Source organism: Carcharodon carcharias, chromosome 2, assembly GCF_017639515.1.
Source record: "Carcharodon carcharias isolate sCarCar2 chromosome 2, sCarCar2.pri, whole genome shotgun sequence".
NCBI lineage: Eukaryota > Metazoa > Chordata > Chondrichthyes > Lamniformes > Lamnidae > Carcharodon > Carcharodon carcharias.
In genome coordinates this window covers 111,664,013-111,687,907 of record NC_054468.1, presented here as the reverse complement: position 1 = coordinate 111,687,907, position 23,895 = coordinate 111,664,013, and the positions used below count along the sequence as shown (strand labels likewise).

At 43.2% G+C, this 23,895-nt stretch overlaps 1 protein-coding gene across 1 annotated transcript in view; it reads right to left on the bottom strand.

Annotated features, from left to right (window-relative positions):
- Positions 1-23,895, bottom strand: part of chgb (chromogranin B) — a 44,538-nt gene that overhangs the window by 1,175 nt on the left and 19,468 nt on the right. Inside the window, exons 3-5 of the mRNA XM_041206171.1 lie at positions 22,037-22,080; positions 21,841-21,931; positions 18,667-20,351 (exon numbers count right to left, since the gene is read on the bottom strand). Coding sequence (XP_041062105.1) covers positions 18,667-20,351; positions 21,841-21,931; positions 22,037-22,080 — 1,820 coding nt within the window. The remainder of the gene's footprint in view (positions 1-18,666; positions 20,352-21,840; positions 21,932-22,036; positions 22,081-23,895) is intronic.

Genomic DNA, 23,895 nt, shown 5'->3' with positions numbered 1-23,895 from the left:
GGTTCCCCAGGGATCAGTGTTAGGACCACTGCTTTTCCTGATACAAATTAATGACCTAGACTTGCATGTACAGAGCACAATTTCAAATTTGTGCGCATGACACAAAACTTGGAGGTATTGTGAACTGTGGGGAGGATAATGATAAACTTCAAGAGTACATAGACACACTGGGAGAATGGGCAGACAAGTGGCAGATGAAATTTATTGCAGAGAAGTGTGAAGTGATTCATTTTGGTAGGTAGAACTCTGAGGGACAATATAAAATAAAGGGTACAATTCTAAAGTGGTTGCAGGAGCAAAGGGACCTTGGGAGTATTTGTGTACAAATCATGGAAGGTTGCAAGACAGATTGAGAAAATGGTTAATAAAACATGTGGGATCCTGAGCTTTATAAATAGAATGATAGTGTACAAAAGCAAGGATGTTATGATGAACCTGTATAAAACATTGGTTTGGACTCAACTGGCATATTCTGTCCAGTTCTGGGCACCACATTTTAGGAAGGCTGTGAAGACGTTAAAGAGGGTGCAAAAAAGATTCATGAGAATGGTTCCGCAGAAAAAATTCATGAGAATGTTTCCCCAGAAAAAGGACTTCAGCTACATGGATAGATTGGAGATGCGTGGGGCTGTTCTCCTTGGAGAAGAGGAGATTAAAAGGATATTTGATAGAGGTGTTCAAAATAATGAGGGTTCTGGACAGGGTAGATCGGGAGAAACTGTTCCCATTGGCAGAAGGGTCAAGAACCAGAGGAGACTGATTTACAGTGATTGACCAAAGGAGCAATGCAAACACAAGGAAACTTTTTTACACAGTGAGTGGCTAGGTTCTGGAATGCACTGCCTGACAGTGTGGTGGAGGCAAATTCATTGTGGCTTCCAAAAGGGAATTGGACATTAGCCTGAAAGGAAAAAACTTGCAGGGCTATGAGGAAAAGGCGGGGAGTGGGACTAGGTGAGTTGCTCTTGTGGAGAGCTAGCATGGATATGATGAGCCAAATGGCTTCCATCTGTGCTGCTACCATTCTATGTTTCTATAATTCTATGAAATGCATAGTACTTCTATATCATTAATGCAATTGAGCTGTGCCTTAATTACTCAATTACGCTTGCTTCTTTATGTGGAATAGTTAATTGACTGAAAATTGAAAAAAAATACTCAATAGATTTAAATCATTATTCCTTACAATCATACAGCACAGAAGGAGGCCATTTTGCCCATTGTGCCTGTGCCGGCTCTTTGAAAGATCCCACTCCACCTGCTCATTCTCTACAGTCCTACAAATGTTTCCATTTTAATTAAATATCCAATTCCCTATGAAAGTTATGCTTGAATCTGCTTCCACCGTCCTTTCAGGCAGCACATTCCAAATCATAACTTTTTGCCTCATCTCCTCCCTGTTCTTTGGTCAATTACAGTGTCTTAAATCTGTGTCCTCTGGTTAATGACACTGGATACAGCTTCTCTTTATTAACTCAGTCAAAGACCTTTATGGTTTGGATGCCACCATCAAATTTCCTCTTAACCTTCTCTGCTCAAGGAATAACAAAGCCAATTTCCTGACTGAATCAATGTAACTGAAATCCCTCATCCCCTGTCTATTCTAGTAAGTCTCCTCTACACCCTGTCCAATGTATAGACTTCCTGGTGATGCACAGAATTGAACACAATACTCTAACTGAGGTCCAACCAACATCAGTCCTGAATTGCACTTTTGCCAGCTTGTCCTCTAATTCTACAGTCGTGGATTGATGCTGAAAAATGCTACAGATTTTATCTTTCCTGTTCCACCTAATTATCATCTCCCCCTCCACAAAGACACCCCTCCACCCCCAACGCCCCTTCTCAATCCCCTCTTTTCAAGGCTGGAGAGTCCATTGCTTTCTCAGTTCTGTCCCTTTGTTCTGTTTCCAGGGCCTGTTTAACATCTTTGTGGCTCATTGTTCAATGCTGAACAGTGTTACAGGTGCAGCCTGAGCAGCACATTATACAATCTTGGACCTGCACTTCACCAAGGTCCCCATGCAGATAAGCATTTACTTTTCTCCTTCTCCCACAGAAATGATCAATTTCATGAAAAGTTAGTGTCCTGAACTGCTCAACACTCATGCTCGATCTTTTAGCTCTGGTTTATATTCTGGAATACTGCGGTGTCCCAGGTTCTATTTGAATAGTCAGAAAATAAAATACATCTATCATTAAAAAGTACTGTTAAAATGCCATCTTCCTCTCACCCTTCAAAATATCAAAAACCTGGGGCAGAATATTGCTGTCAGCGTGCGGGGCCCGACATGCCGACACGTAAAATAATGTGTGATGATGTCGGGCATGTGTCCCGATATTATCGCGCATCATTTCGATATTTCATTTGGCAGATGCTCACCCGCTGAACTGTCAACGGCCTGTTAAGGCCATTAAAAAAGCAATTAAATTTGTTAACAATGCTGTCCGTCCAACCGGGCAGGCGAAGAGCCCAAGCAGCCTTTGCGTTTTTCAGGAAACCTCATCCACGGGCAGGATGAGGTTTCCTGGAGCTTGTATAAAATAAATAAATAATTGTTCTTGACTTCACAAACATGTCCCAGCTCATGCGACTCTGTCACATGAGGGGACATGTTTAAATAATTTTTTACATTATCATTTAAAAACTTTCATTATCTACTTAATCTCCCTGAGGCAGCTCAGGGAGGTTGCTGCGCTCTTTCTCTCTCTCCTACCCCTGCCCGCACATGTAGCGCTGAGCACTATGGAACGCATATTATGCTGGGTGGGCCTTAATTGGCCTGCCCGAGTAAAATGGTGGCGTGCAGCCAATCGTGGGTTGCCCCGCTCCCGCCCAGCCCGCTTGACATAGGTAAGATTCAGCCTCTGATGTTTATCCCGGGTAGCAAAACAGAAGCAGCCGCATTCTTCATGCTTCAAGGAGCCTACAAGTTACTAACTCATTTATACTGAGTATATTCCCCAAATGTATTCTTCAACTCTTGCCCACTAAGTAGAGACCAGGACTAGGGGGCACTGTTTTAAAATTAGAGGTCGCCATTTTAGGACCGAGATGAGGAGAATCTTTTCTCTCAGAGGGTTGTGCAACTTTGGAACTCTGCCTCAGAAGGGGAAGAGGCAGGGTCATTGAATATTTTTAAGGTAAAGACAGATGGCATCTTGTTAGGCAAGGGAATCAAAGGTTATCGGGGTTAGATGGGAATGTGGAAATCGAAACACAAGATCAGCCATGATCTTATTGAATGGCGGAGCAGGCTCCAGGGGTCAAATGGTCTACTCCTGCTCCTATTTCTTATGTCCATGTGTAAACAAGAACTGTAAATGATTATCTTAAAATGTGGCTTCATCCTCAAGCATTCCCTGTTATGAGAATCCCAGCAATACGTTTCTATTGCAGTTCTTTGTTCATTTTCAGAATCTGGATGTCACTAGCGTGGCTGGCATTTATTGACCTCTTGAAATGCTGCAGTCCACATGGGTTTTTTTTTGTAGCGGCATTTCACAACTGCGTGGCTTACAAGACTGCTTCCAAAGAAGGCAGGTAAGAGTCAACCACATAGGTGTGGAGCTGGAGTCACAAATAGGCCTGACTGGGCAAGGACAGCAGGTTTCCCTCCAGCTACGACAATCCAACAGTTTCATGATCACTCCTACTGATTTGCAGTTTTTTAATTTCCAAATTTTTAAAACTCTCATCCCGGGATTTGAACAGGTATTCTATGGGTTATTAGTCCGGGTGTCTGGAATAGCCCATCTAGTAACATCACCACTAGACCATTATATTCTTGCTGTAAAATAATTTGTTGACAAATTAAATAGAACTTTCAAGAAAAGCATAAATCATTTGGAAACAATTGATCCCCAGCAGATGGTGATGCTACCTTCCATTCTGTGCTCCATAATAAAATCATAGAATGGTTACAACACAGAGGAGGCCATTTGGCCCATTGTGGCCAGATCTCTGCAAGAGCAACTCAATTAGTCCCACTCTCCTGCTCTTTCTCTTGTGGCCATGCAAAACTTTTCTCTTCAGATAATAATCCAACTCCATTTTGAAAGCCACGATTGAATCTGCCTCCACCGCACTGTGTTCCAGATCCTGACCAACTCACTGCGTAAATTTTTTTTTTTCCAGATGTTGACATTGGTTCTTTTACCAGTCACTTTAATTGGTGTCCTCTGGTTCTCAACCCTAAGCTTCGAAAATAATTGAGGGAGGTAAAATATTTTGCCCTTGTGGGATCAAGCTCACCTTGAAACACGTATCTGCTCATCTATTTTACTTCAGTAAAATAACCTCTTCTTTCACCTACTGCCCCATCCAATGTGTATTGTCCTTCAGAAAAAACTTTTCAACTTTTACAATTTTTGGGGAAAGGAAGTGAAAGAAAGGGTGACTATTTATTCACATGAAGATGATGGATGTCATTATCGGCATCATAGTTCCCACCTCTAGAATATATGTGGATTGAGGTGGCGCAGTGGGTAGCATTCCTACCTCAGAGCCAGAAGCCCTGGGCTCGAGCCCCACCTCAAGACCTGACAGCCATGGAAGTGGGTCTTAACAAGGCCAAACAGGTTGATTATCAACCTGTAAACTCTTCCAATACGCCTATGGCAGGTGGTAAAAACAGGAGAGTTCCCTGGTCAGTCACCCGCAGAATGGAACCGGAAAACACTGTGGTACCTTGCCAAGCATAACCATGGACCAACACAGAAGTCCATGGTTGCCAAGACCATGGTACCTGAAGAGGGAGAGAGACAGCCTTGACCCAGGCAGAGACAAATGTTCCCCCTATCCACTTCCTACAATGGGCCCTTAGCTTCAGGCTCAGGTGACACCAGTATGACGTCCACTTTTCATACCAGCCATCAGGGTTGAGGACAACAACCAGTGTATGAATTGAATTGTGTGTAGCTTTGTGCTAGAGAACGCTCAGCAGTCGGAGCTGAGTTGAGTCCGTGTTTTATTAAGTTCCCTTCCAACCTGCAATGAAAGGACATTTTCAGTCCATCAGCTGAAACTACATTCAAACACTGGGCCCGCTGGAAGCAAAACGAATGTTTTAAATCACTGCATATTTCCCAGTCCTTTCGCTTTAATACCTGTATCTTATTGGAAAAGTTAATGCAGATGGCATACAATTCACATCCACAAGCTGTATTTCCTGTTGTTCTGATTGTTTTTAATCAATCCTTTCTGTCCCATTCAGCATTGTAAAATGCTACATCAATGTTTCTTATTAATTTTTGCTGTATCAACTTTCTAAATAAAGTTGCAGGTTTTGGCCATTAGGTGGAGGTGTGGCATGAGTTCCTGAAGTCTCCCAAACCTGTCACGGTCTCATGTACAGCCACAACCTGTATTCAAAAACTGACCATGAGCATTGTGTCCACTGGCATGATTTATATCTCAGTGTAGTTTTGTGGTCTTCATTGTTTATAGCCATTAAGAGATGGAAAACAGCATTTAGTCCATTCTCTAAAGCAGGAGTGGGGAGCCTTTCTCTTGTCACGGACCTCACACACACAAAAACCAACATGATTTAGTTTTTTTTTAGAGAGAATACAGAAACGATGAGCTCACCAACTGTTTTAATGCGATGGCTGAGTTTGAGTACTGTACTGTTCAATATTATTGTAGTAATTTCACTGACACTTTTGTCCAAAGCAAATTCATAACGATGATGATCAATGCTATTTTGAAGGCGCTACTGTCATAGGTCTACATTTTTAGAAATCTTGCTGCGGGCCGGATGTAATTGAACAAAGGGCCAGATCCGGCCCACGGGCTGCAAGTTCCCCCACCCCTGCTCTAATGTATAACATATTCAAAGGCTTGCATCAAGATAGTAAGAACTACTACCAATTAAACCTACAGTCAATACCCTTTGAGTCCAGCAGCTTTTCCTACATGTCTCGAAAGGATAATTTCATCTATTTAAATTATAAAGTATAGCTAACACCGTATGAGCTTACGTGTGCCAATCTTGATAAATTGATAACACATAGCCTCAGCTAAAATATCCCAGGCAATCTTTTGGTTACATTTTATCTGTGCAACCCACCTCCCTCTCCCCACAGTTTATTCTGTCCTCTAATTGTTTTTGGTTCTACCTATGTTAGCAGCAATCATACTGGAAAATAATGATGGATTCTCAAATAAATTAACAATTGCCATAAAATGGAATTAACTCTGAAAACTGCAGAGCAACTCAGTGCATTTGCAAAATTGCAACCTCCATTTTCCAGTCATAATGAGCACTTCAGCCTTCTTCAGTGTTATGAAGGATGATTTCACTTCTTCTATATGCTAGAAAATTTCCTTTGATGATGAATGTGATGAGGCAAAGGATTCTCTGTTTTATGACAATACAAGTAATTTTCAATCTAGGGCCCAACTACAGAGCCGCTGATTTACAGTGTCTAAATCCACTTTTATTACGTGGCATTCTGCAATTTTTGCCATTAGTTTGGGGATAAAATCCCTTGACCCTTTCCATTTTTCTGTGGAAACCATGGTATTTTGTTATGTATTATGTTATCTATTTAATTTATTATCCCATGGCATTGCACACATGGGTGTTAATTTTCACCCCCAACCTCCATCAGTTGGGAACAGGGCAGGAAATTGCCCTCCCTATCTCTATAATCTCCTCCAGCCTTACTGTCCTTGGTGATCTCTGCGCAGTTCCAGTTCTGGCTTCTTGCTTGTCCCCGATTTTAATTGCTCCAGCACTGGCAGAAAACCTTCAGCTGCCTGGGCCCCAATCTATGGAACTCCCTCTCCAAATACCTCTGCCCCTCTACCTCGCTCTCCTCCTTTAAGACACTTCATAAAACCTATTACTTTGACTAAGCTTTTGGTTATCTATCCTAATAACTCCTTATATGAATCTGTCAAATTTTGCTTCATGACACTCCTGAAAAGCACGTTAAAGGTGCCATGTAAATGCAAGTTACTGTTGTAATTAAAATGACGGCACAGTCATACTTGGTGTCTGGATGACTGTTATTTTGAAGGAGCCATGAAAAGAGCAGTCCAGGTGCCCACTGGAAGTAGACTATGTTAATTCATGCAAATAGAGATCCTCTAACATCAGTAGGATCCCAAGACAATTTTGAAATTGCAATGCACCATGCACACTCTGTTCATAAGTACTTGGCAGAGATTGGCCTACCAATGGTCCTTTAAGAGACCATTCCAAGCCACTCCAAAGGATTTTTATGTAAAGCCTTGTAAATAACTTTTGGGAAACATTTCCTGGCCCCAAAAATCGACCCCTAATGCCCAACCTTCCACGGCCCCTTCCTGGGATTGCTCCCCCTCCATTTTTAATTACCTGGACTTGCTGCATTCCACAGGGAAAGCCCCAGGTGTCATCCACACATACAGATCAATGAGTTGCTCTAAAAGCAGACAAAGCTCACCAATGAAATTGAAATGAAACCAAGCAGTGAAAATTCTTCATGCAACTGACCACCTCCCTTGGACTAGTGGTGAGTTCAAGGAAGGTACTCACAGGGTGATAACTAAACATTGGTGAGGATTTTGGGGCTATGTCCAGGATTTATGATTAGTTCTGCGTAGGCTTATGTTTCAGCTTTCTGCTTGTGTTACAGTCTCAAGTATTTCCAATTGGTTATGAAACAAAATGTCTCCATGAGGTTGCTGCTGTCACCCCAAAAACGAGCCCAAAAAATACTACAAAATCATGGTCCAAAGATTGCTGTCAATGTAACGGTGAAGTTAACACTCACTGTTATTTATGCAGAAATGACACACGAAACTCAAGGGAGGGCAGATGTGTAATAAAACATGGAAACCAGGAAGTTGCTGTCCAGCCTACCAGTAGCTTTGCAAAAACACATATTCCTGTCTGAACTTTCCTTCAAAATGCATTGAGCAGTGCGAACATTCTATACTTGCACAACAAGCTAAACTCGTCACAGAAAGTAAGGGCAAGTCAATTCACGTCAAAATACACCTTTAATCACATAACTGTTTATTACTGCTAGTCAACTTCTCTAGAGATGATAATTAATTAGTACAATTGCGTAGTCTCACTCATGTTCTATTTGTTGCTGAGAAAAGACAGTTTGTCAAAGATTTTTATCTTGCATTCATCAGGACAATTGCAATTTTGCCATAGTCCTGATGAGTGCAAGGCAAAAAGCTTTGACAAAATATCTTTTTTCAGCAATACTCAAGTTCTCTCCTACCAAACAACTGGTTTTATTTGTTTTTGTAGATCTTCTAAATTAAAATTAAATTATTTTCATTGTTTCTTTCTCTCTCTCTCAATGCAATCCTTCTTTCCCTCTCTTTATTTCTCTTTCTCTACCAGATGTGACATTGAATTTATGCATTCTAACCCACACTCCCTTGTTCAGACTTTACGTTGCCCATTTCACAAGTGTTCACTCTGATTGGTTAAGGAGATGCATAGATCCTTGTCTTGTTCAGTCAGGTTCCAGATGCCTTGTAGAGGGAACTGTGCTGTTTCCACCTCAAGCTTGCAGCACAAAATATCACGGAGATTAAATGGGCAAGGACAAGTCTAACTGACGACGGGAACTGTTTGTTGGCCTGCCACAATTAAATGTGACCCTTTTTGTTATTTCCAATGCAGCAGACTGTCAAGCTGTTCATTCTGCAGGCTCCCCATCTTCTATCTAGCCTTGACTCCTATCTGCCACTTGGTCCACATAGTCTCACCAAAATTTGCCTTGCCTTGGTCTCATAATTAATGTTGCTGTAGATGTTATTAGCATTATATTATATGAAAAGAACAGTGCAGGAGAAGCTGTTTTAAATCTAATTAGGAATGATCTCTGTATATTCAGTCACTTGCATTTCACTCCTGAGCTGCTCAGTCTTTCACTTGAGGAATGATTAATAAATACAACCATCCTAACTATTCTCCCTTTACCAAATCTATATCATTTCCACCGGCATACAATTCAAGGTTTTACCTAAAACGTACAAACATATGAATTAGGAGCAGGAGTAGGCCACTCAGCCTCTCAAACCTGCTCCACCATTCAATAAGATTATGGCTAATCGGATTGTAACCTCCTATCTACCCCGATAACCTTTCAACCTTTTGTTTATCATGTATCTACTCTGCCTTAAAAATATTCAAAGGCTCTGCTTCTGCTGCCTTTTGAGGAAGAGAGTTCCTGTGAAAGAAAAAAAATTCTCCTTATCTCTGTCTTAAATGGGTGACCCCTTATTTTTAAACAGTGGTCCCTAGTTCTAGGTTCTCCCACAAGAGGAAACATCCTCTCCACATCCACCCTGTCAAGATCCCTCAGGATCTGAAAGGTTTCAATTGAGTCACCTCTTACTCTTCTAAACTCCAGCGGATACAAACCTTTCCTCATAAGACAACCAGCCCATTCCTGGTGTTAGTCTAGTAAGCCATCTCTGAACTGCTTCCAATGCATTTACATCCTTCCTTAAATAAGGAACATGAGGAAACTACTCATTGACATATTCAGAGGATGACTGCCAAATCCAGCATTTGTTCTTTTTAAAATTCATTCTCAGGGGTGATGGATGCTACTGCTGAGGGTGTGTTTATTGCCTATCCCTGGTTCTCCTTGAGAAGGTTGTGGTAGGCTCCCTGCTTCTTCAACTGCTGCAGGTGCAGGTGCTACCACAGCTATTAGACAGGGAGCACTGAGCTTTTGTGTGAATTTGCAGGTGAGTCTGCTCCCCAGCCCCTGCTGCTCTTATCCTAGATGGTTGAGGTCACAGATTTGGGTGGAGCCACCAATGATGAATTATCGCAGCGCATCCTATAGCGAATACAGCTGATAGGTGTGTAAGTCAGTCGATGAGTCACAGCACAAGCAGGCGGTTTGTCCTGGAAAGTGTCTGAGTGTAGGAGGATGAATTCTCCCCAGCTATGTTTTTCATGAAAGGAATTGTGGTTTCACTGAGTGCTATACAAATACAAAAAAGACTGAACTTTCGAGCTTTTGCAAATTGATCATTCTCCATCACTGTTTCAGTAGGATCATGCCACCAGGACGGGAAATCTATGTCTCTGCTCTTGTTTGTGGAGACATTGGCCTGTTGCTTGCCTCTATGTTATTATATTACAACCCAGCAGGTTGCAATTTTGATTTAACTAATCAGGGATACAGTTTGCTCATTAAATTGTCACCCGTAAAATTGACCTCAAATCACTCATGGGTGTAAGCAAGGAAAGAGCCTGAAACCAGCCTCACACTGCAGGCACTGCTATCCAGATTTAACTGCTTCATAAAACATGCAATTTGAGCTGTATTCAACTTTTCTTTTAGCCCTAAGCAGAAAGATCTGCTCACTCTGCACAGTTACTTTTAAAATGTTATCCACGATTTAAAGCAATATACAAAGAAGGAGAAGAACTCACCTTAATGTTCGAATAAAGGCTCACTTCCAATTATCTGTTGCCCCCACCAGCCAACCTTTATGTTCTGCTTTGTAGACTCTTATGTAGTTGCAGGTTTTCCACTTAAGACAAGGGCTTGGAGATTTATAGATGCTGTGTCCATTTTACTGCCATAAATTGGAGTCCCAAGCCTCTAAAATGGCAGGTGGTGTGATTGTGCACGTTCTGCACTGCACATTCACTGCCCCACCCCCCCACCCCCGTATTGGTGAAGAATAGGCATCCATGACCTGTGACTGAACCATTCAAATATGCAGGTTTCACACCTGATTTAGTACTACTTCCCAAAATTGGACTTCCCTGAATGCAACAAACTTTGGCAGTCTTTAAGGATAACCAAGTCCATGTTTGGCCTAACCGGCAGTCTTTAAAGGGATCACTGGGGATTGCCACCTAAAAGGTAAGTTTAAAAAAAAAACTACCTGAATGTGAAACTGGAAGGAACAAGGGTGATCCTTCTGGCTCCATAGCAAAGAGTGTTGTTAGCATCCCCTTTCCTTGCCGGTTGCCTTGCCCTCGTTCACCACACCCACCCCCCAAACAAAATTCTGATCTTGATTGTGTCCCCCCTTTCTCAATCACCTGCCACTCTCCCAGGACCTACCTGAAAGTCTCTGCTAGTGATAGAGCAGCTCAACATTTAAAATAAAAACAGAAAATGCTGGAAATACTCAGCAGGTCTGGCAGCATCTGTGGAGAGAGCAACAGAGTTAATGTTTCAGGTCTGTGATCTATCGTCATACAGACTTGAAACGTTAACTCTGTTTCTCTCTCCACAGATGCTGCCAGACCTGCTGAGTATTTCCAACAGTTTTTATTTTTATTTCATATTCCCAATATCTGCAGTATTTTGCTTCTCTATTAGCCACAATTTAAATCTACTTTGTTGGTGAGCTGCCGAGGAACATATTGCGTGAGGTCCAATATTGAGTGTGCCTCATGCCTACCTGTTCTATTACGGCAGAATTTTCTGTCTGTCAGAGGGGCCGGTCAGGAGCGGACGCAGAACCTATCGCCACTCACGATCGGCTGCACGCCACCATTTTATGTGGGGGGGCCAATTAAGTCTCAGCGCCACCTGTGCAGGTGGGGAGAGGAGGGAGAGTCGGGGCCTGTGCTCCTTCGTGCATGCACGCAAAAGAGTACAGAAATCTCCCTGAGACACAGAGATCCCTCAGGGAGATTAAGCTCATACTGAAATTTCTAAATAAAGAAAGATTAAAATTATTTAGACGTGACCCCTCATGTGGCAGTGTCACATGAGCTGGAACATGTTTATGAATTGTGAAAGAAATATTTATTATTTAATTAAACCTTCAGGAATCCTCATCCCGCCAGTGGATGATGTTTCCTGAAAAACGCGAAGGCTGTTTGGGCTCTTCGCCTGCCCGCCAACCTTAGGGGTGGATAGGCAGCCCTGTTAATTATCTAAGTTAGTTTCCTAAGGCCTTAACAGGCCTTTGACAGTTCGGCAGGTGCGCAGCCACCTCCAGTGCACGCCCGCCAAATGAAAGATCCAAATGACACGCAGTGACGTCGGGACGCACATCCAATGTCACTGCATGTCATCCCAAGCGTCGGAATGTCGGGTCCAACCCCTGCATGCCTTAGTCTATTTTAACTGTTGTTTGACCCAAGAACACTGCACAGCTTTCTTATGACCATAACAAAAACAGAATTACCTGGAAAAACTCAGCAGGTCTGGCAGCATCGGCGGAGAAGAAAAGAGTTGACGTTTCGAGTCCTCATGACCCTTCGACAGAACTTGAGTTCGAGTCCAAGAAAGAGTTGAAAAATAAGCTGGTTTAAGGTGTGGGGGTGGGGGTGGGGGGTGGGGGGGGAGAGAGAGAGAGAGAGAGAGAGAAGTGGAGTGGAGTGGTGTGGTTGTAGGGACAAACAAGCAGTGATAGAAGCAGATCATCAAAAGATGTCACCAACAATAGAACAAAAGAACACATAGGTGTTAAAGTTGGTGATATTATCTAAACGAACGTGCTAATTAAGAATGGATGGTAGGGCACTCAAGGTATAGCTCTAGTGGGGGTGGGGAGAGTATAAAATATTTTAAAATACTTAAAAATAATGGAAATAGGTGGGAAAAGAAAAATTTATATAATTTATTGGAAAAAAAAACAAAAGGAAGGGGGAAACAGAAAGGGGGTGGGGATGGAGGAGGGAGCTCAAGACCTAAAATGGTTGAATTCAATATTCAGTCCGGAAGGCTGTAAAGTGCCTAGTCGGAAGATGAGGTGTTGTTCCTCCAGTTTGCGTTGGGCTTCACTGGAACAATGCAGCAAGCCAAGGACAGACATGTGGCAAGAGAGCAGGGTGGAGTGTTAAAATGGCAAGCAACAGGGAGGTTTGGGTCATTCTTGCGGACAGACCGCAGGTGTTCTGCAAAGCAGTCGCCCAGTTTACGTTTGGTCTCTCCAATGTAGAGGAGACCACATTGGGAGCAAGGAATGCAGTAGACTAAGTTGGGGGAAATGCAAGTGAAATGCTGCTTCACTTGAAAGGAGTGTTTGGGCCCTTGGATGGTGAGGAGAGAGGAAGTGAAGGGGCAGGTGTTGCATCTTTTGCGTGGGCATGGGGTGGTGCCATAGGAGGGGGTTGAGGAGTAGGGGGTGATGGAGGAGTGGACCAGGGTGTCCCGGAGGGAGCAATCCCTACGGAATGCCGATAGGGGTGGTGAAGGGAAACCAGCTTATATTTCAACTCTTTCTTGGACTCGAACTCAAGTTCTGTCGAAGGGTCATGAGGACTCGAAACGTCAACTCTTTTCTTCTCCGCCGATGCTGCCAGACCTGCTGAGCTTTTCCAGGTAACTCTGTTTTTGTTTTGGATTTCCAGCATCCGCAGTTTTTTTGTTTTTATCTCTGTGTTTAATTGACTGCCACTGCTCTTCAAGAAATGCCTACCTCCTTGAAGAAGTTCTGTTCTTCTCTGCAACAAGATTTCCGTACCTCTCTTTTGCCTTGCTCACCTTCATTGCTTTCCATTTCCCTCCTGGTGTTTGACAAGGTGTTTACTAAAACCAGGTTTCACAGCCATATCTCCTTTCTCAGTGACTGTCTCCGTCTCCAACTTACCCCACGTGGATTTCAACTGAAATTCCACCCCTCATGTTTCGAACCCACCCAGGATTACAGGTATCTCCGGGACATAAAACGTTTCTCGGACTGCTGTTCCCGTCACATTCTGAAATCCACACTCAGTGCCATGCGCCGCCATATGAACACACTCGACCTCTCCCTCCAGCAGCACCGCCGTACCCTTTTTCAAAGCTGCGCGTGCCCCCAGTTTCATTTTATTCTTCGGCTCATCCGACGCCTCAACAAGAAACTTTTGCTCTTTCTCGCAAGTGCTAAGGAACGCAAGCTCCAACAATTCATCGACACCAACACCCATCTAGGACCCTCCACCCCTGCCTGTCCCTCCGTCCCCACCCTTTCTTCCAATCCCAACCCCAGCCGTGTATTCACTATACCCCCTGACCTTCCCCTCTCCGATGCTGAACGTTCAGTACGCAGCAAAGGACTTAGTTTCATACCCTTACACCCTCACCTCAATGAATTTCGGGCTTGGCATGATGCTGAACTCTTCTTCCGCCGTCTTCGTCTCCGGGCTCACTTCTTTGGGCAGGAGTCCTCTCCCCATTCAACGGATCCTTTCACCCACCTCCAATATTCTCCCTCCACCTGGACCCCTCCCTCTGGATTCTTACCTTCTCTTGATCTTTTCATTGAGAACTGTCGGCGCGACATTAGTCATCTCAATTTCTCTGCTCCTCTCACCCATTCTAACCTGTCTCTCTCTGAACTTACTGCACTCCATTCTCTCAGGTCCAACCCTGACATTGTCATCAAACCCGCTGACAAGGGTGGTGCTGTTGTTGTCTGGCGCACTGACCTCTACCTTGCGGAGGCTGAGCGTCAACTCGCAGACACTTCCTCCTACCTCTCCCTGGACCATGACCCCACCACTGAACATCAAGCCATTGTTTCCAGGACTGTCACTGACCTCATCTCCTCTGGGGATCTTCCTCCCACAGCTTCCAACCTGATAGTCGCCCAACCTCGGATGGCCCGCTTCTATCTCCTACCCAAAATCCACAAACAGAACTGCCCCGGTAGACCGATCGTCTCAGCTTGCTCCTGCCCCACAGAACTCATTTCTCGTTATCTTGACTCCCTTCTCTCTCCCCTTGTCCAGTCCCTTCCCACCTACATCCGTGATTCCTCTGACACCTTATGTCACATCAACAATTTCCAGTTCCCTGGCCCCAACCGCTTCCTCTTCACCATGGACGTCCAATCCCTCTACACCTCCATCCCCCACCAGGATGGTCTGAGGGCCCTTAGCTTCTTCCTCGAACAGAGGCCCGAACAATCCCCATCCACCACTACTCTCCTCCGTCTGGCTGAACTTGTTCTCACGCTGAACAATTTCTCCTTCAACTCCTCTCACTTCCTCCAAATAAAAGGTGTGGCTATGGGTACCCGCATGGGCCCCAGCTATGCCTGTCTCTTTATGGGGTATGTGGAACATTCCTTGTTGCAGTCCTACTCCGGCCCCCTTCCACAACTCTTTCTCCGGTACATCGATGATTACTTTGGTGCTGCTTCATGCTCTCGTCAGGACTTGGAAAAATTTATTAATTTTGCTTCCAATCTCCACCCCTCCATCATTTTCACGTGGTCCATCTCTGACACTTCCCTTCCCTTCCTTGACCTCTCTGTCTCAATCTCTGGTGATAGACTGTCCACCAATATCCATTACAAACCCACCGACTCCCACAGCTATCTCGACTACAGCTCCTCACACCCCACTTCCTGTAAGGACTCCATCCCATTCTCTCAGTTCCTTCGCCTCCGTCGCATCTGTTCCGATGATGCTACATTCAAAAACAGTTCCTCTGACATGTCCTCCTTCTTCCTTAACCGAGGTTTTCCACCCACGGTCGTTGACAGGGCCCTCAACCGTGTCCAGCCCATCTCCCGCGCATCCGCCCTCACTCCTTCTCCTCCCTCCCAGAAACATGATAGGGTCCCCCTTGTCCTCACTTATCACCCCACCAGCCTCCGCATTCAAAGGATCATCCTCCGCCATTTCCGCCAACTTCAGCATGATGCCACTACCAAACACATCTTCCCTTCACCCCCCTTATCGGCATTCCGTAGGGATCGCTCCCTCCGGGACACCCTGGTCCACTCCTCCATCACCCCCTACTCCTCAACCCCCTCCTATGGCACAACCCCTTGCCCACGCAAAAGATGCAACACCTGCCCCTTCACTTCCTCTCTCCTCACCGTCCAAGGACCCAAACACTCCTTTCAAGTGAAGCAGCATTTCACTTGCATTTCCCCCAACTTAGTCTACTGCATTCCTTGCTCCCAATGTGGTCTCCTCTACATTGGAGAGACCAAACGTAAACTGGGCGACCGCTTTGCAGAACACCTGCGGTCTGTCCGCAAGAATGACCCAAACCTCCCTGTCGCTTGCCATTTTAACACTCCACCCTGCTCTCTTGCCCACATGTCTGTCCTTGGCTTGCTGCATTGTTCCAGTGAAGCCCAACGCAAACTGGAGGAACAACACCTCATCTTCCGACTAGGGACTTTACAGCCTTCCGGACTGAATATTGAATTCAACAACTTTAGGTCGTGAGCTCCCTCCCCCATCCCCACCCCCTTTCTGTTTCCCCCTTCCTCTTTTTTTCCCAATAAATTATAAAGATTTTCCTTTTCCCACCTATTTCCATTATATAAAAAAAAACCCACTAGAGCTATACCTTGAGTGCCCTACCATCCATTCTTAATTAGCACATTCGTTTAGATAATATCACCAACTTTAACTTTAACACCTATGTGTTCTATTGTACTATTGTGGTTGACATCTTTTGATGATCTGCTTCTATCACTGCTTGTTTGTCCCTACAACCACACCAACCCCCTCCACCTCTCTGTCTCTCTATCTCTCCGCCCCCCACACACACACCTTAAACCAGCTTATATTTCAGCTCTTTCCTGGACTCGAACTCAAGTTCTGTCGAAGGGTCATGAGGACTCGAAACGTCAACTCTTTTCTTCTCCGCCGATGCTGCCAGACCTGCTGAGTTTTTCCAGGTAATTCTGTTTTTGTTTAACACCTATGTGTTCTTTTGTTCTATTCTTGGTGACATCTTTTGATGATCTGCTTCTATCACTGCTTGTTTGTCCCTACAACCACACCACCCCCCTCCACTTCTCTCTCTCTCCACACACATCCGCCCCCCCCCCCCCCCCACACCTTAAACCAGCTTATTTTTCAACTCTTTCTTGGACTCGAACTCAAGTTCTGTCGAAGGGTCATGAGGACTCGAAACGTCAACTCTTTTCTTCTCCGCCGATGCTGCCAGACCTGCTGAGTTTTTCCAGGTAATTCTGTTTTTGTTTTGGATTTCCAGCATCTGCAGTTTTTTTGTTTTTATTTCTTATGACCATGTCTTTCACATGTTTCAAAGTTGTTTATATATCTATAATACCCTGCTTGTGCATAATAATGCTGGTCATTGAGATTATTTAATTTGTTTTATTTAATTAACAATTAATAATGTTGTTAGTTTAATATTTATAATTAATGCTAACTAAGGAGGCAGTGTATTTCAAGAACCCAGGTAAAAGCATTTTCTATAATAAAAGCAGAAAGTGCTAGAAAAACTCAACTGGTCTGGTAGCATATGTGGAGCGAGTAACAGAGTTAATGTTTCGAGTCCGAATGACTCTTCTTCAGAGCTGAAGCGAGGTAGAAATGTGATGGGTTTTATACTGTTTAAGACGGGGGGGAGCAGGTGGAGCAAAATAGAAGGTCAGGGATAAGTGGGAGCTAAGGGCATTTTCCACACCGTTCTGTAAGTCTACCTAAGTTTTTACAGAATCTAATGTTAAGATACGTCCTCATAGGCTCATGGATATCTCCCGCACAGAAGGAGGCCATTTGGCCCATCATGTCCACGCCAGTCCACAAAGATCTGACTACACTTGTCCCATTTTCCAGCGCTTGGCCCATAGCCCTGGAGGCTATAGCAAGGCAAGTGAATCTCTAAATGCTTCTTAAATGTTACGAGAGTTCCTGACTCAACCACCCTTTCAGGCAGTGAGTTCCAGATTCCCTCTACCCTCTGGGTGAAAAAAAATCTCCTCAACTGTCCTCTTAGCCTTCTACTTCTTGCCTTAAATCTATGCCCCCTGGTTATTGATCCCTTTACAAATGGAAAAAGTGCCTTCCTGCCTACTCTACCTATGCCCTTCATAATCTTATACACCTCCATCAGGTCCCCTTTCAACCTTCGTTGCTCCAAGGAAAACAACCCCAGCCTGTCCAATCTTTCCTCATAGCTCAGACCCTCCAGCCCAGGCAGCATCCTCGTAAATCTCCTTGCTCCTGGTAAATCTCTTCTGCAAATCTCCTCATTCAAAATAATTAAAGATGGTTCAGGAAGTGGAGATTAATCCAAAGTTTAATCTTTACCATTATTAATAGCTCAACATTATCTTATCACTAGGGATTAAAATAATGTTTTGAGGAATATTCACAAAAAAACCTGCAGATATTAACTCCTTGAATGAGGAATAAACAAATATTCAATTAAAATAAACAGGAATTAGCACTTAACTTGATGACAACAGGATTGCAAACACACGTTATTCAAAACAAACTTCTTTAAATCATATTCAGCCTTCTAAATATCTTCAACTATCAAAATAGCTGCTTTTGGAAAACTAATTCCACAAAAATTTTGCTTTGAAAAATATAAATTAGATTATGTTATATCACAAAATGTTTAACAGTATATATTTTAAACTATGACTTTAATATTAATTCCCAAGTATTACTGAAGTTTTAAGAGTTAAAATTGTAATTCTTATGAAATACATGTCAGGTGTACATCCTTCAATCAAATTAGGTAGTTACAATATTTAAGAAACTTGATATCAAAATATTGCTGAATATAGTTGTGGGAAGCTACTTTTTATGAATAGTCATGATTGTTCTACGTAATAGTGATAATTTTAGTGTCCATCAGATTATTTTAGATTACTAATCAAATGACTGCATCGCAAAGTGAAAATGAATACTTCTTCCCTCTAACCTTACTCACTAGTTCATCCAAAGTAAGAAATGAAAATTAGTAAAAATCTTTATTCCCTTTCAACAAACAAAAAATCAATTGGCTCACCTCTTCTTCAGTCAGTGTTCTATGGTTCATGTTCCTTTTCTCATCTTTGCGGTATTGCTTTTCATCTCCTTCAAGATCATAAAGTACTGGGATTTCCAATGACTTTTTCTTGGATTTCAGATATTGTGCCAGCTTGTCCATTCTGTCATACATCTTTTTCTCTTGGTAATCATGGGCAAACCTTTGTCTTAAAGCATGTTCTTCATTACCTTCCTCTTTCTCTCCCCCGTCTTCCTCCTCATGTTTTTTCTCATAATGTCTTTTTTCCCACTTGCCATCATTTTCTTCATATTCTGGATAGAAGTGGCTTTCCATGCTGTGTTTTGCTTCCTCTTCACTGCCAGTGTTTCTATCCTCTATCCTCTGCCTTTTCTGCCACCAAACCCGCTGCACTTTTGGAAAGTGTTTTGTATTTCTCTCTTCTCCATCATCTTCTTCATTGCTGACATACTTCTCATCTGCATCTTCCTCTGTTTGGTGCCACTTTTCATTGTGATTATGCCTCTTATCTTCTTCACTATAATGCCTCTTTTCCTCGTTGTGATATTTCTTTTCCTCTTCCTCCTCCAAATCTTCCTCTTCACTGTGACGTCTTGTGTTCCTGTTATGGTGCCTCTTTTCCTCCTCTCCACCATGGGGTTTCTTTTCTTCACTGTAGTGTACTTTTTCTCCACTATGGGTCTTTTTTTCATAGTGTTGTTTCTCTTCCTCTGATTCTTCTGAGTTACTCCTCGTGTGTCCATTTACTTTATCCTCATAATAATATTTACCTTTTCCATATGCTTCCTGGATGTTATTTCTCTTAGGGTAGTTACGAATATTATTTATGTGTTCCAGTTCTTTGCTGGATTCATCAGATTTACCAGAGTTCTTCTTATCTTGCTGGGGGCTTCTCCTAGCCTCCTCAGAATGACGGTAGCTGTTTCTTTTGTGGTATTGTATGTGACCATTAAGATGCTTCTCTCTTTCTTCACTATCTCCCTCTTTTGACTCTTCAGAGTCAGATTCCTTATGGTCATAAATGCCATTTTTTTTATCTTGATTATTGAGCTCTTCATCAGGCCCATCCATCTCTCTGTCACTGTACATTTCTTCAGAACTACGTCTTCTTTCTTTTGAGTGTCCATGTAAACCAATGGCTTTATCTTCCTCCGATGACTCTTCACTTGTTTTGTCATATCCGTGAGGCCATTTTTGATGGTATCCATTGCTTGTATTCTCAAAACTGTCTGTCTTTTGTGAGCTGTTTTCCTCTTGCCCACTATCTTCCTCACTGTGTCTTTGTTTTCTGTGTTTTTCTGCTTCTTCCTCCTCACTTCTAACCACTGCATATCTTCTTTCTTCATAGTTGAGATACTCTTGGTTGGAATTATGGTCTCTGTGGCCCCCGACATGGTGGGTGGTTTTTACTGGTTTGAAGTCTTCCGTACTCCTGCTGTCCTCTTCACTGTTATTCTCTTCACTTCTTTCTTCATCATGGGTTTGTTTGTAATGCTGTTGTTCCTTGCTTTCATCCTTCTTTCGTTTATCTGCCTCATAATGCTCTCCCTCATGCCTCTCCTCTGCCTCCTGCCTTCCCTTCTCTTCATAATGACGTTTTTCTGATTCCTCAGCAGCATGTCTCTCCTCTTCATAATGTTGGCTTTCTCTGTCATTTTTCTTTCCAGCTACTTCATGTTTCCTGCCTGGAATAGGATGTAATAAAGACTTAAGGATCTTACATCAGGAACTAGGACAGCTCATTAACTATGGGCATGATTTCTCAATTATGGTTTTCACTGTATGAAAGTCAAACTAATTTTTTGTTACTTCTCATTAGGTTAGATTAGGATGACCCACATATTATCCTGGTTAATATTTGTCCCTCAGTCACCATCAGCAAAACAGATCAACTGATCATTATCTCATTGCTGTTTGTGGGAGTTTGCCGAGGGCAAAGTGGCTGCCCTGTTTCTTACAACAGTGACCACACTTCAAAAACTACTTAACAGACTGTAAAGCGCTTTGGAACCTCCTGAGGTGTGAAAGGCGCTATCCAAATGCAGGCCTTTCATTTAAATAGCTAGAATGCCAGCAATACAAAAGGTCCTTTATACATTCACTGGGCATTTAAAAAAAATCCTTGTTAAACGTTGCATCTTATATCCCTGTGAACATTTTAATGTGCAATTAGCACTGGAAGGTCCCAGATACGAAAGCAGTGCTGATGATCCAGTGACCAGGGCTTCAACGGCCGCCAGATCTCCCAGTTTATTCACCAGAGACATGGTCGCCTTTAATTAACCAGAAACCACCAGTCCTCGAATGGCTCCCTTTCAATGTCTCTGTAAATGAAACGGCCTAGCAATTACAATGACCTGTGGAAGTCGCTTCATCTTCCTTACAAGGAACTCTGCAATTACAGCTTTGAATGTTTCGGGGGGCTGGTGTCTGGGGACGAGGGCGGGGGAATCGAGAGCGGTTCACCCCACCCCTTTTCAACTCAGGTCCCACTTGCACACGGACCCGAACTGAAATGGTCATAGAATATGAAAGTAGAAATCCCGAATGCAGAGTCGCTCGATTCGCTGCTTCGCCGGGAAAGAAAAATGGGACTCGCCCTGGCAGAAATGTGGACTTTATAGTGAATGTAAATCTTGCTGATCGTTCTTAAAACTTGTTTAGGCGCGAACACACAGATATCCTGGGAGCAGGCATCCGGAAGATGCTGGAACTTGGATTCCATCCCACACCCACCCCTCCCCCCCCAAAAAGTAAGCTGTGAGACAGCGAGAACCCATCACTTATTGGGAGGCGAGACTTAAGCGGATCATTACTATGAAGTAATTTAAAAAGGGACACGCACATTTAGAATATTGAAGCATTAAAACGCAGTTGAATTCTCCATTACTGACAGTTCTTTAACTGCTTCTTGCTGGCAGTGAATCGCACCGCTTCAAAGAAAGGTACCACCGAATGGATTGTACATTGTCGGCTCAGTGTCCAGAGGATCATACACTGCCACCTCCCTCAAATGCCGCTATGGTTCAACATTTCGGCGCAGGTAATAGCGAACCCGCACAGATGGCGAGCATTTGCTTGGAGCCTTTTCCAGGAGTTTTTTTTAAAGGATTCTGCGTCAATGACCTGGGGAGTACAGAAGGGTAACTGATGCCATTTACCGTGCAAACCTACCGTTCAAGATTTCTCTGCACTCCGAGGTCACTGGAGGAGCATTAGCTTTAGAAAGCGCATTGGAAAGTGCTTCAATGATACATCTGGTCACCTGGACGGGCAAATAACATGATCAGTATCAGGTTCCTCTGATTCTGACTCAGGAAATAGAGAATTGACTATACATCTTGCGGGAGAAAGAGCTACAGAAACCTACCAGTTCATCCTGTTGCGCCTCTCGCTCCACCGGCAGTGGCCTGACTATTGGCAAGAAATAATGGAAAGAAAAAATATATCATTAACGGCCTGTTTCAAGCAACTGCTGCACAGGGTGTAGCTTGATCGAGTTGTGCATTTAGGCTAGCGAACGGGAGGCAACAGTTAATCTACAAGCTTTGTTGAACCCTGACCTGCTGGTTAGAAACTGAACCCACCAGATCTCTTCAAATCCAGGACATTTTCTCTACGCTGGTTCTGACGTGGCGCGATTTCTGAGAAACTTTCCCTCTCTAAGCTCACCTTTCGCTTCAAAGTCTTTCACACAATTGTTCTCCCCACACTTACAATGAAGTACAGTGGGGAGAAAATTTTCTGTAAGTCTCTGACAATCTGACCACAAACCAGTGCATACAACACGACCACCCCACCCCCCTCAAAAAATATCGAAACACGCTTTTGTGACTGGGTTGCACAAAGTATGACAGTAAAACAACCGATATTCTGAAATATAGTTACCAACGAGCTCGTTTCTGTCATAAATACATGTCACTTTGTGTTTCGATTTGCCAATAATGAGAAAAAAAAGTCAGTTAAGCTGCTACCAAATCATACACTTAGAGTTCTGAAGAATTGGACTCGAAATGTTAAATTCGGATTCTCTCTACGCATATGCTGCCAGACCTTCTGAGTACTTCCAAGCATTTGCAGCATTTTTTTACTGAGGGAGTTCTGGCAGGCAACAGGAACCCGGACCCAGTTCGCTATCCAAGGTGCTGAAATGGAGAAAGCTCCCTCTCATTGGAATCAGGTTTAAAATGCTGGAAAGCAAATTTTACCTGCCACAGCAGACAGAACGGATAAGGTGAGGAGAGGCAAGAGATGCATCCTCTTGTGCGAGAGGTGCCTGCTGTGGTTTCGAGCGTGCAGCGCTGCCCCGGCTGCTTGCAACTCTCCTCTGGATGGAGCCGAGCCGCACGGATCCCAATTTAAAGCGAAGGAGGCGCTGCTCGTCAGAGAGGAGGAGGTAACCTCCACTCCTGAGAAACACCGTCATCAGGAGACAACGAAAAGTGATGTGCAGCATCTTTCATCTCCAGCCGTTACTTAATCCATCATTTTTTTTTAAATAGGCTTTTTGATCTATCTTTGCCGAAATTGTGAATCTAAAGCCCGTTTATTTAACCCACCCAATCGCACCTTTAAGTTGTCAAGTCACCGATTCTGCACATCAGCCCTTAAGTTAGAGAGGGGCGGTATCGACACCAAGGCGATGTTAAAGAAAATAGGATCATAGCTTTTGTGGTTATTGTTTCTTTTATGTGGATTTTCACCCAATCTATTTTTTTCTCCCACAGGGTATAGTCTACAGGGAATCAAATCCCTTCAGCAAGTATTCATTCCTTATGTTTAAGACAAAATAACAAGCCCGGACAGAGTTTTAGACATAATATATGCTGCAAAGGGCCGAACGATTGAAATGGAATTTAATAGACATTCTCGAAATATTAACGCATTTGATTTTATATAAAGCAAAGTACATTCTAAGCCAATTTATATCTAAATCCCTTTACAACAGATGCTTGAAATTCTAACCTCAAAAACGGCTTGAACTCATCGTATCTTTTAATTCTTTTCATAGATCCGAATTCTTTTTGATATGTTCTTATCACCTTTTGTTACCAATTCATACCTATTTACAATGAAGGGGTTTATATTCTTACACACTTTATCATTTTCTTTTCACATTGGTCAGGTAAGTTGAGAGTGAAAGACTCGTCATCTATAAACCTATTTTTAATAATGGTTTGGAACTCTCGTCATTCTAGCTTATATCTCAATTGGGATCATGCGATATTA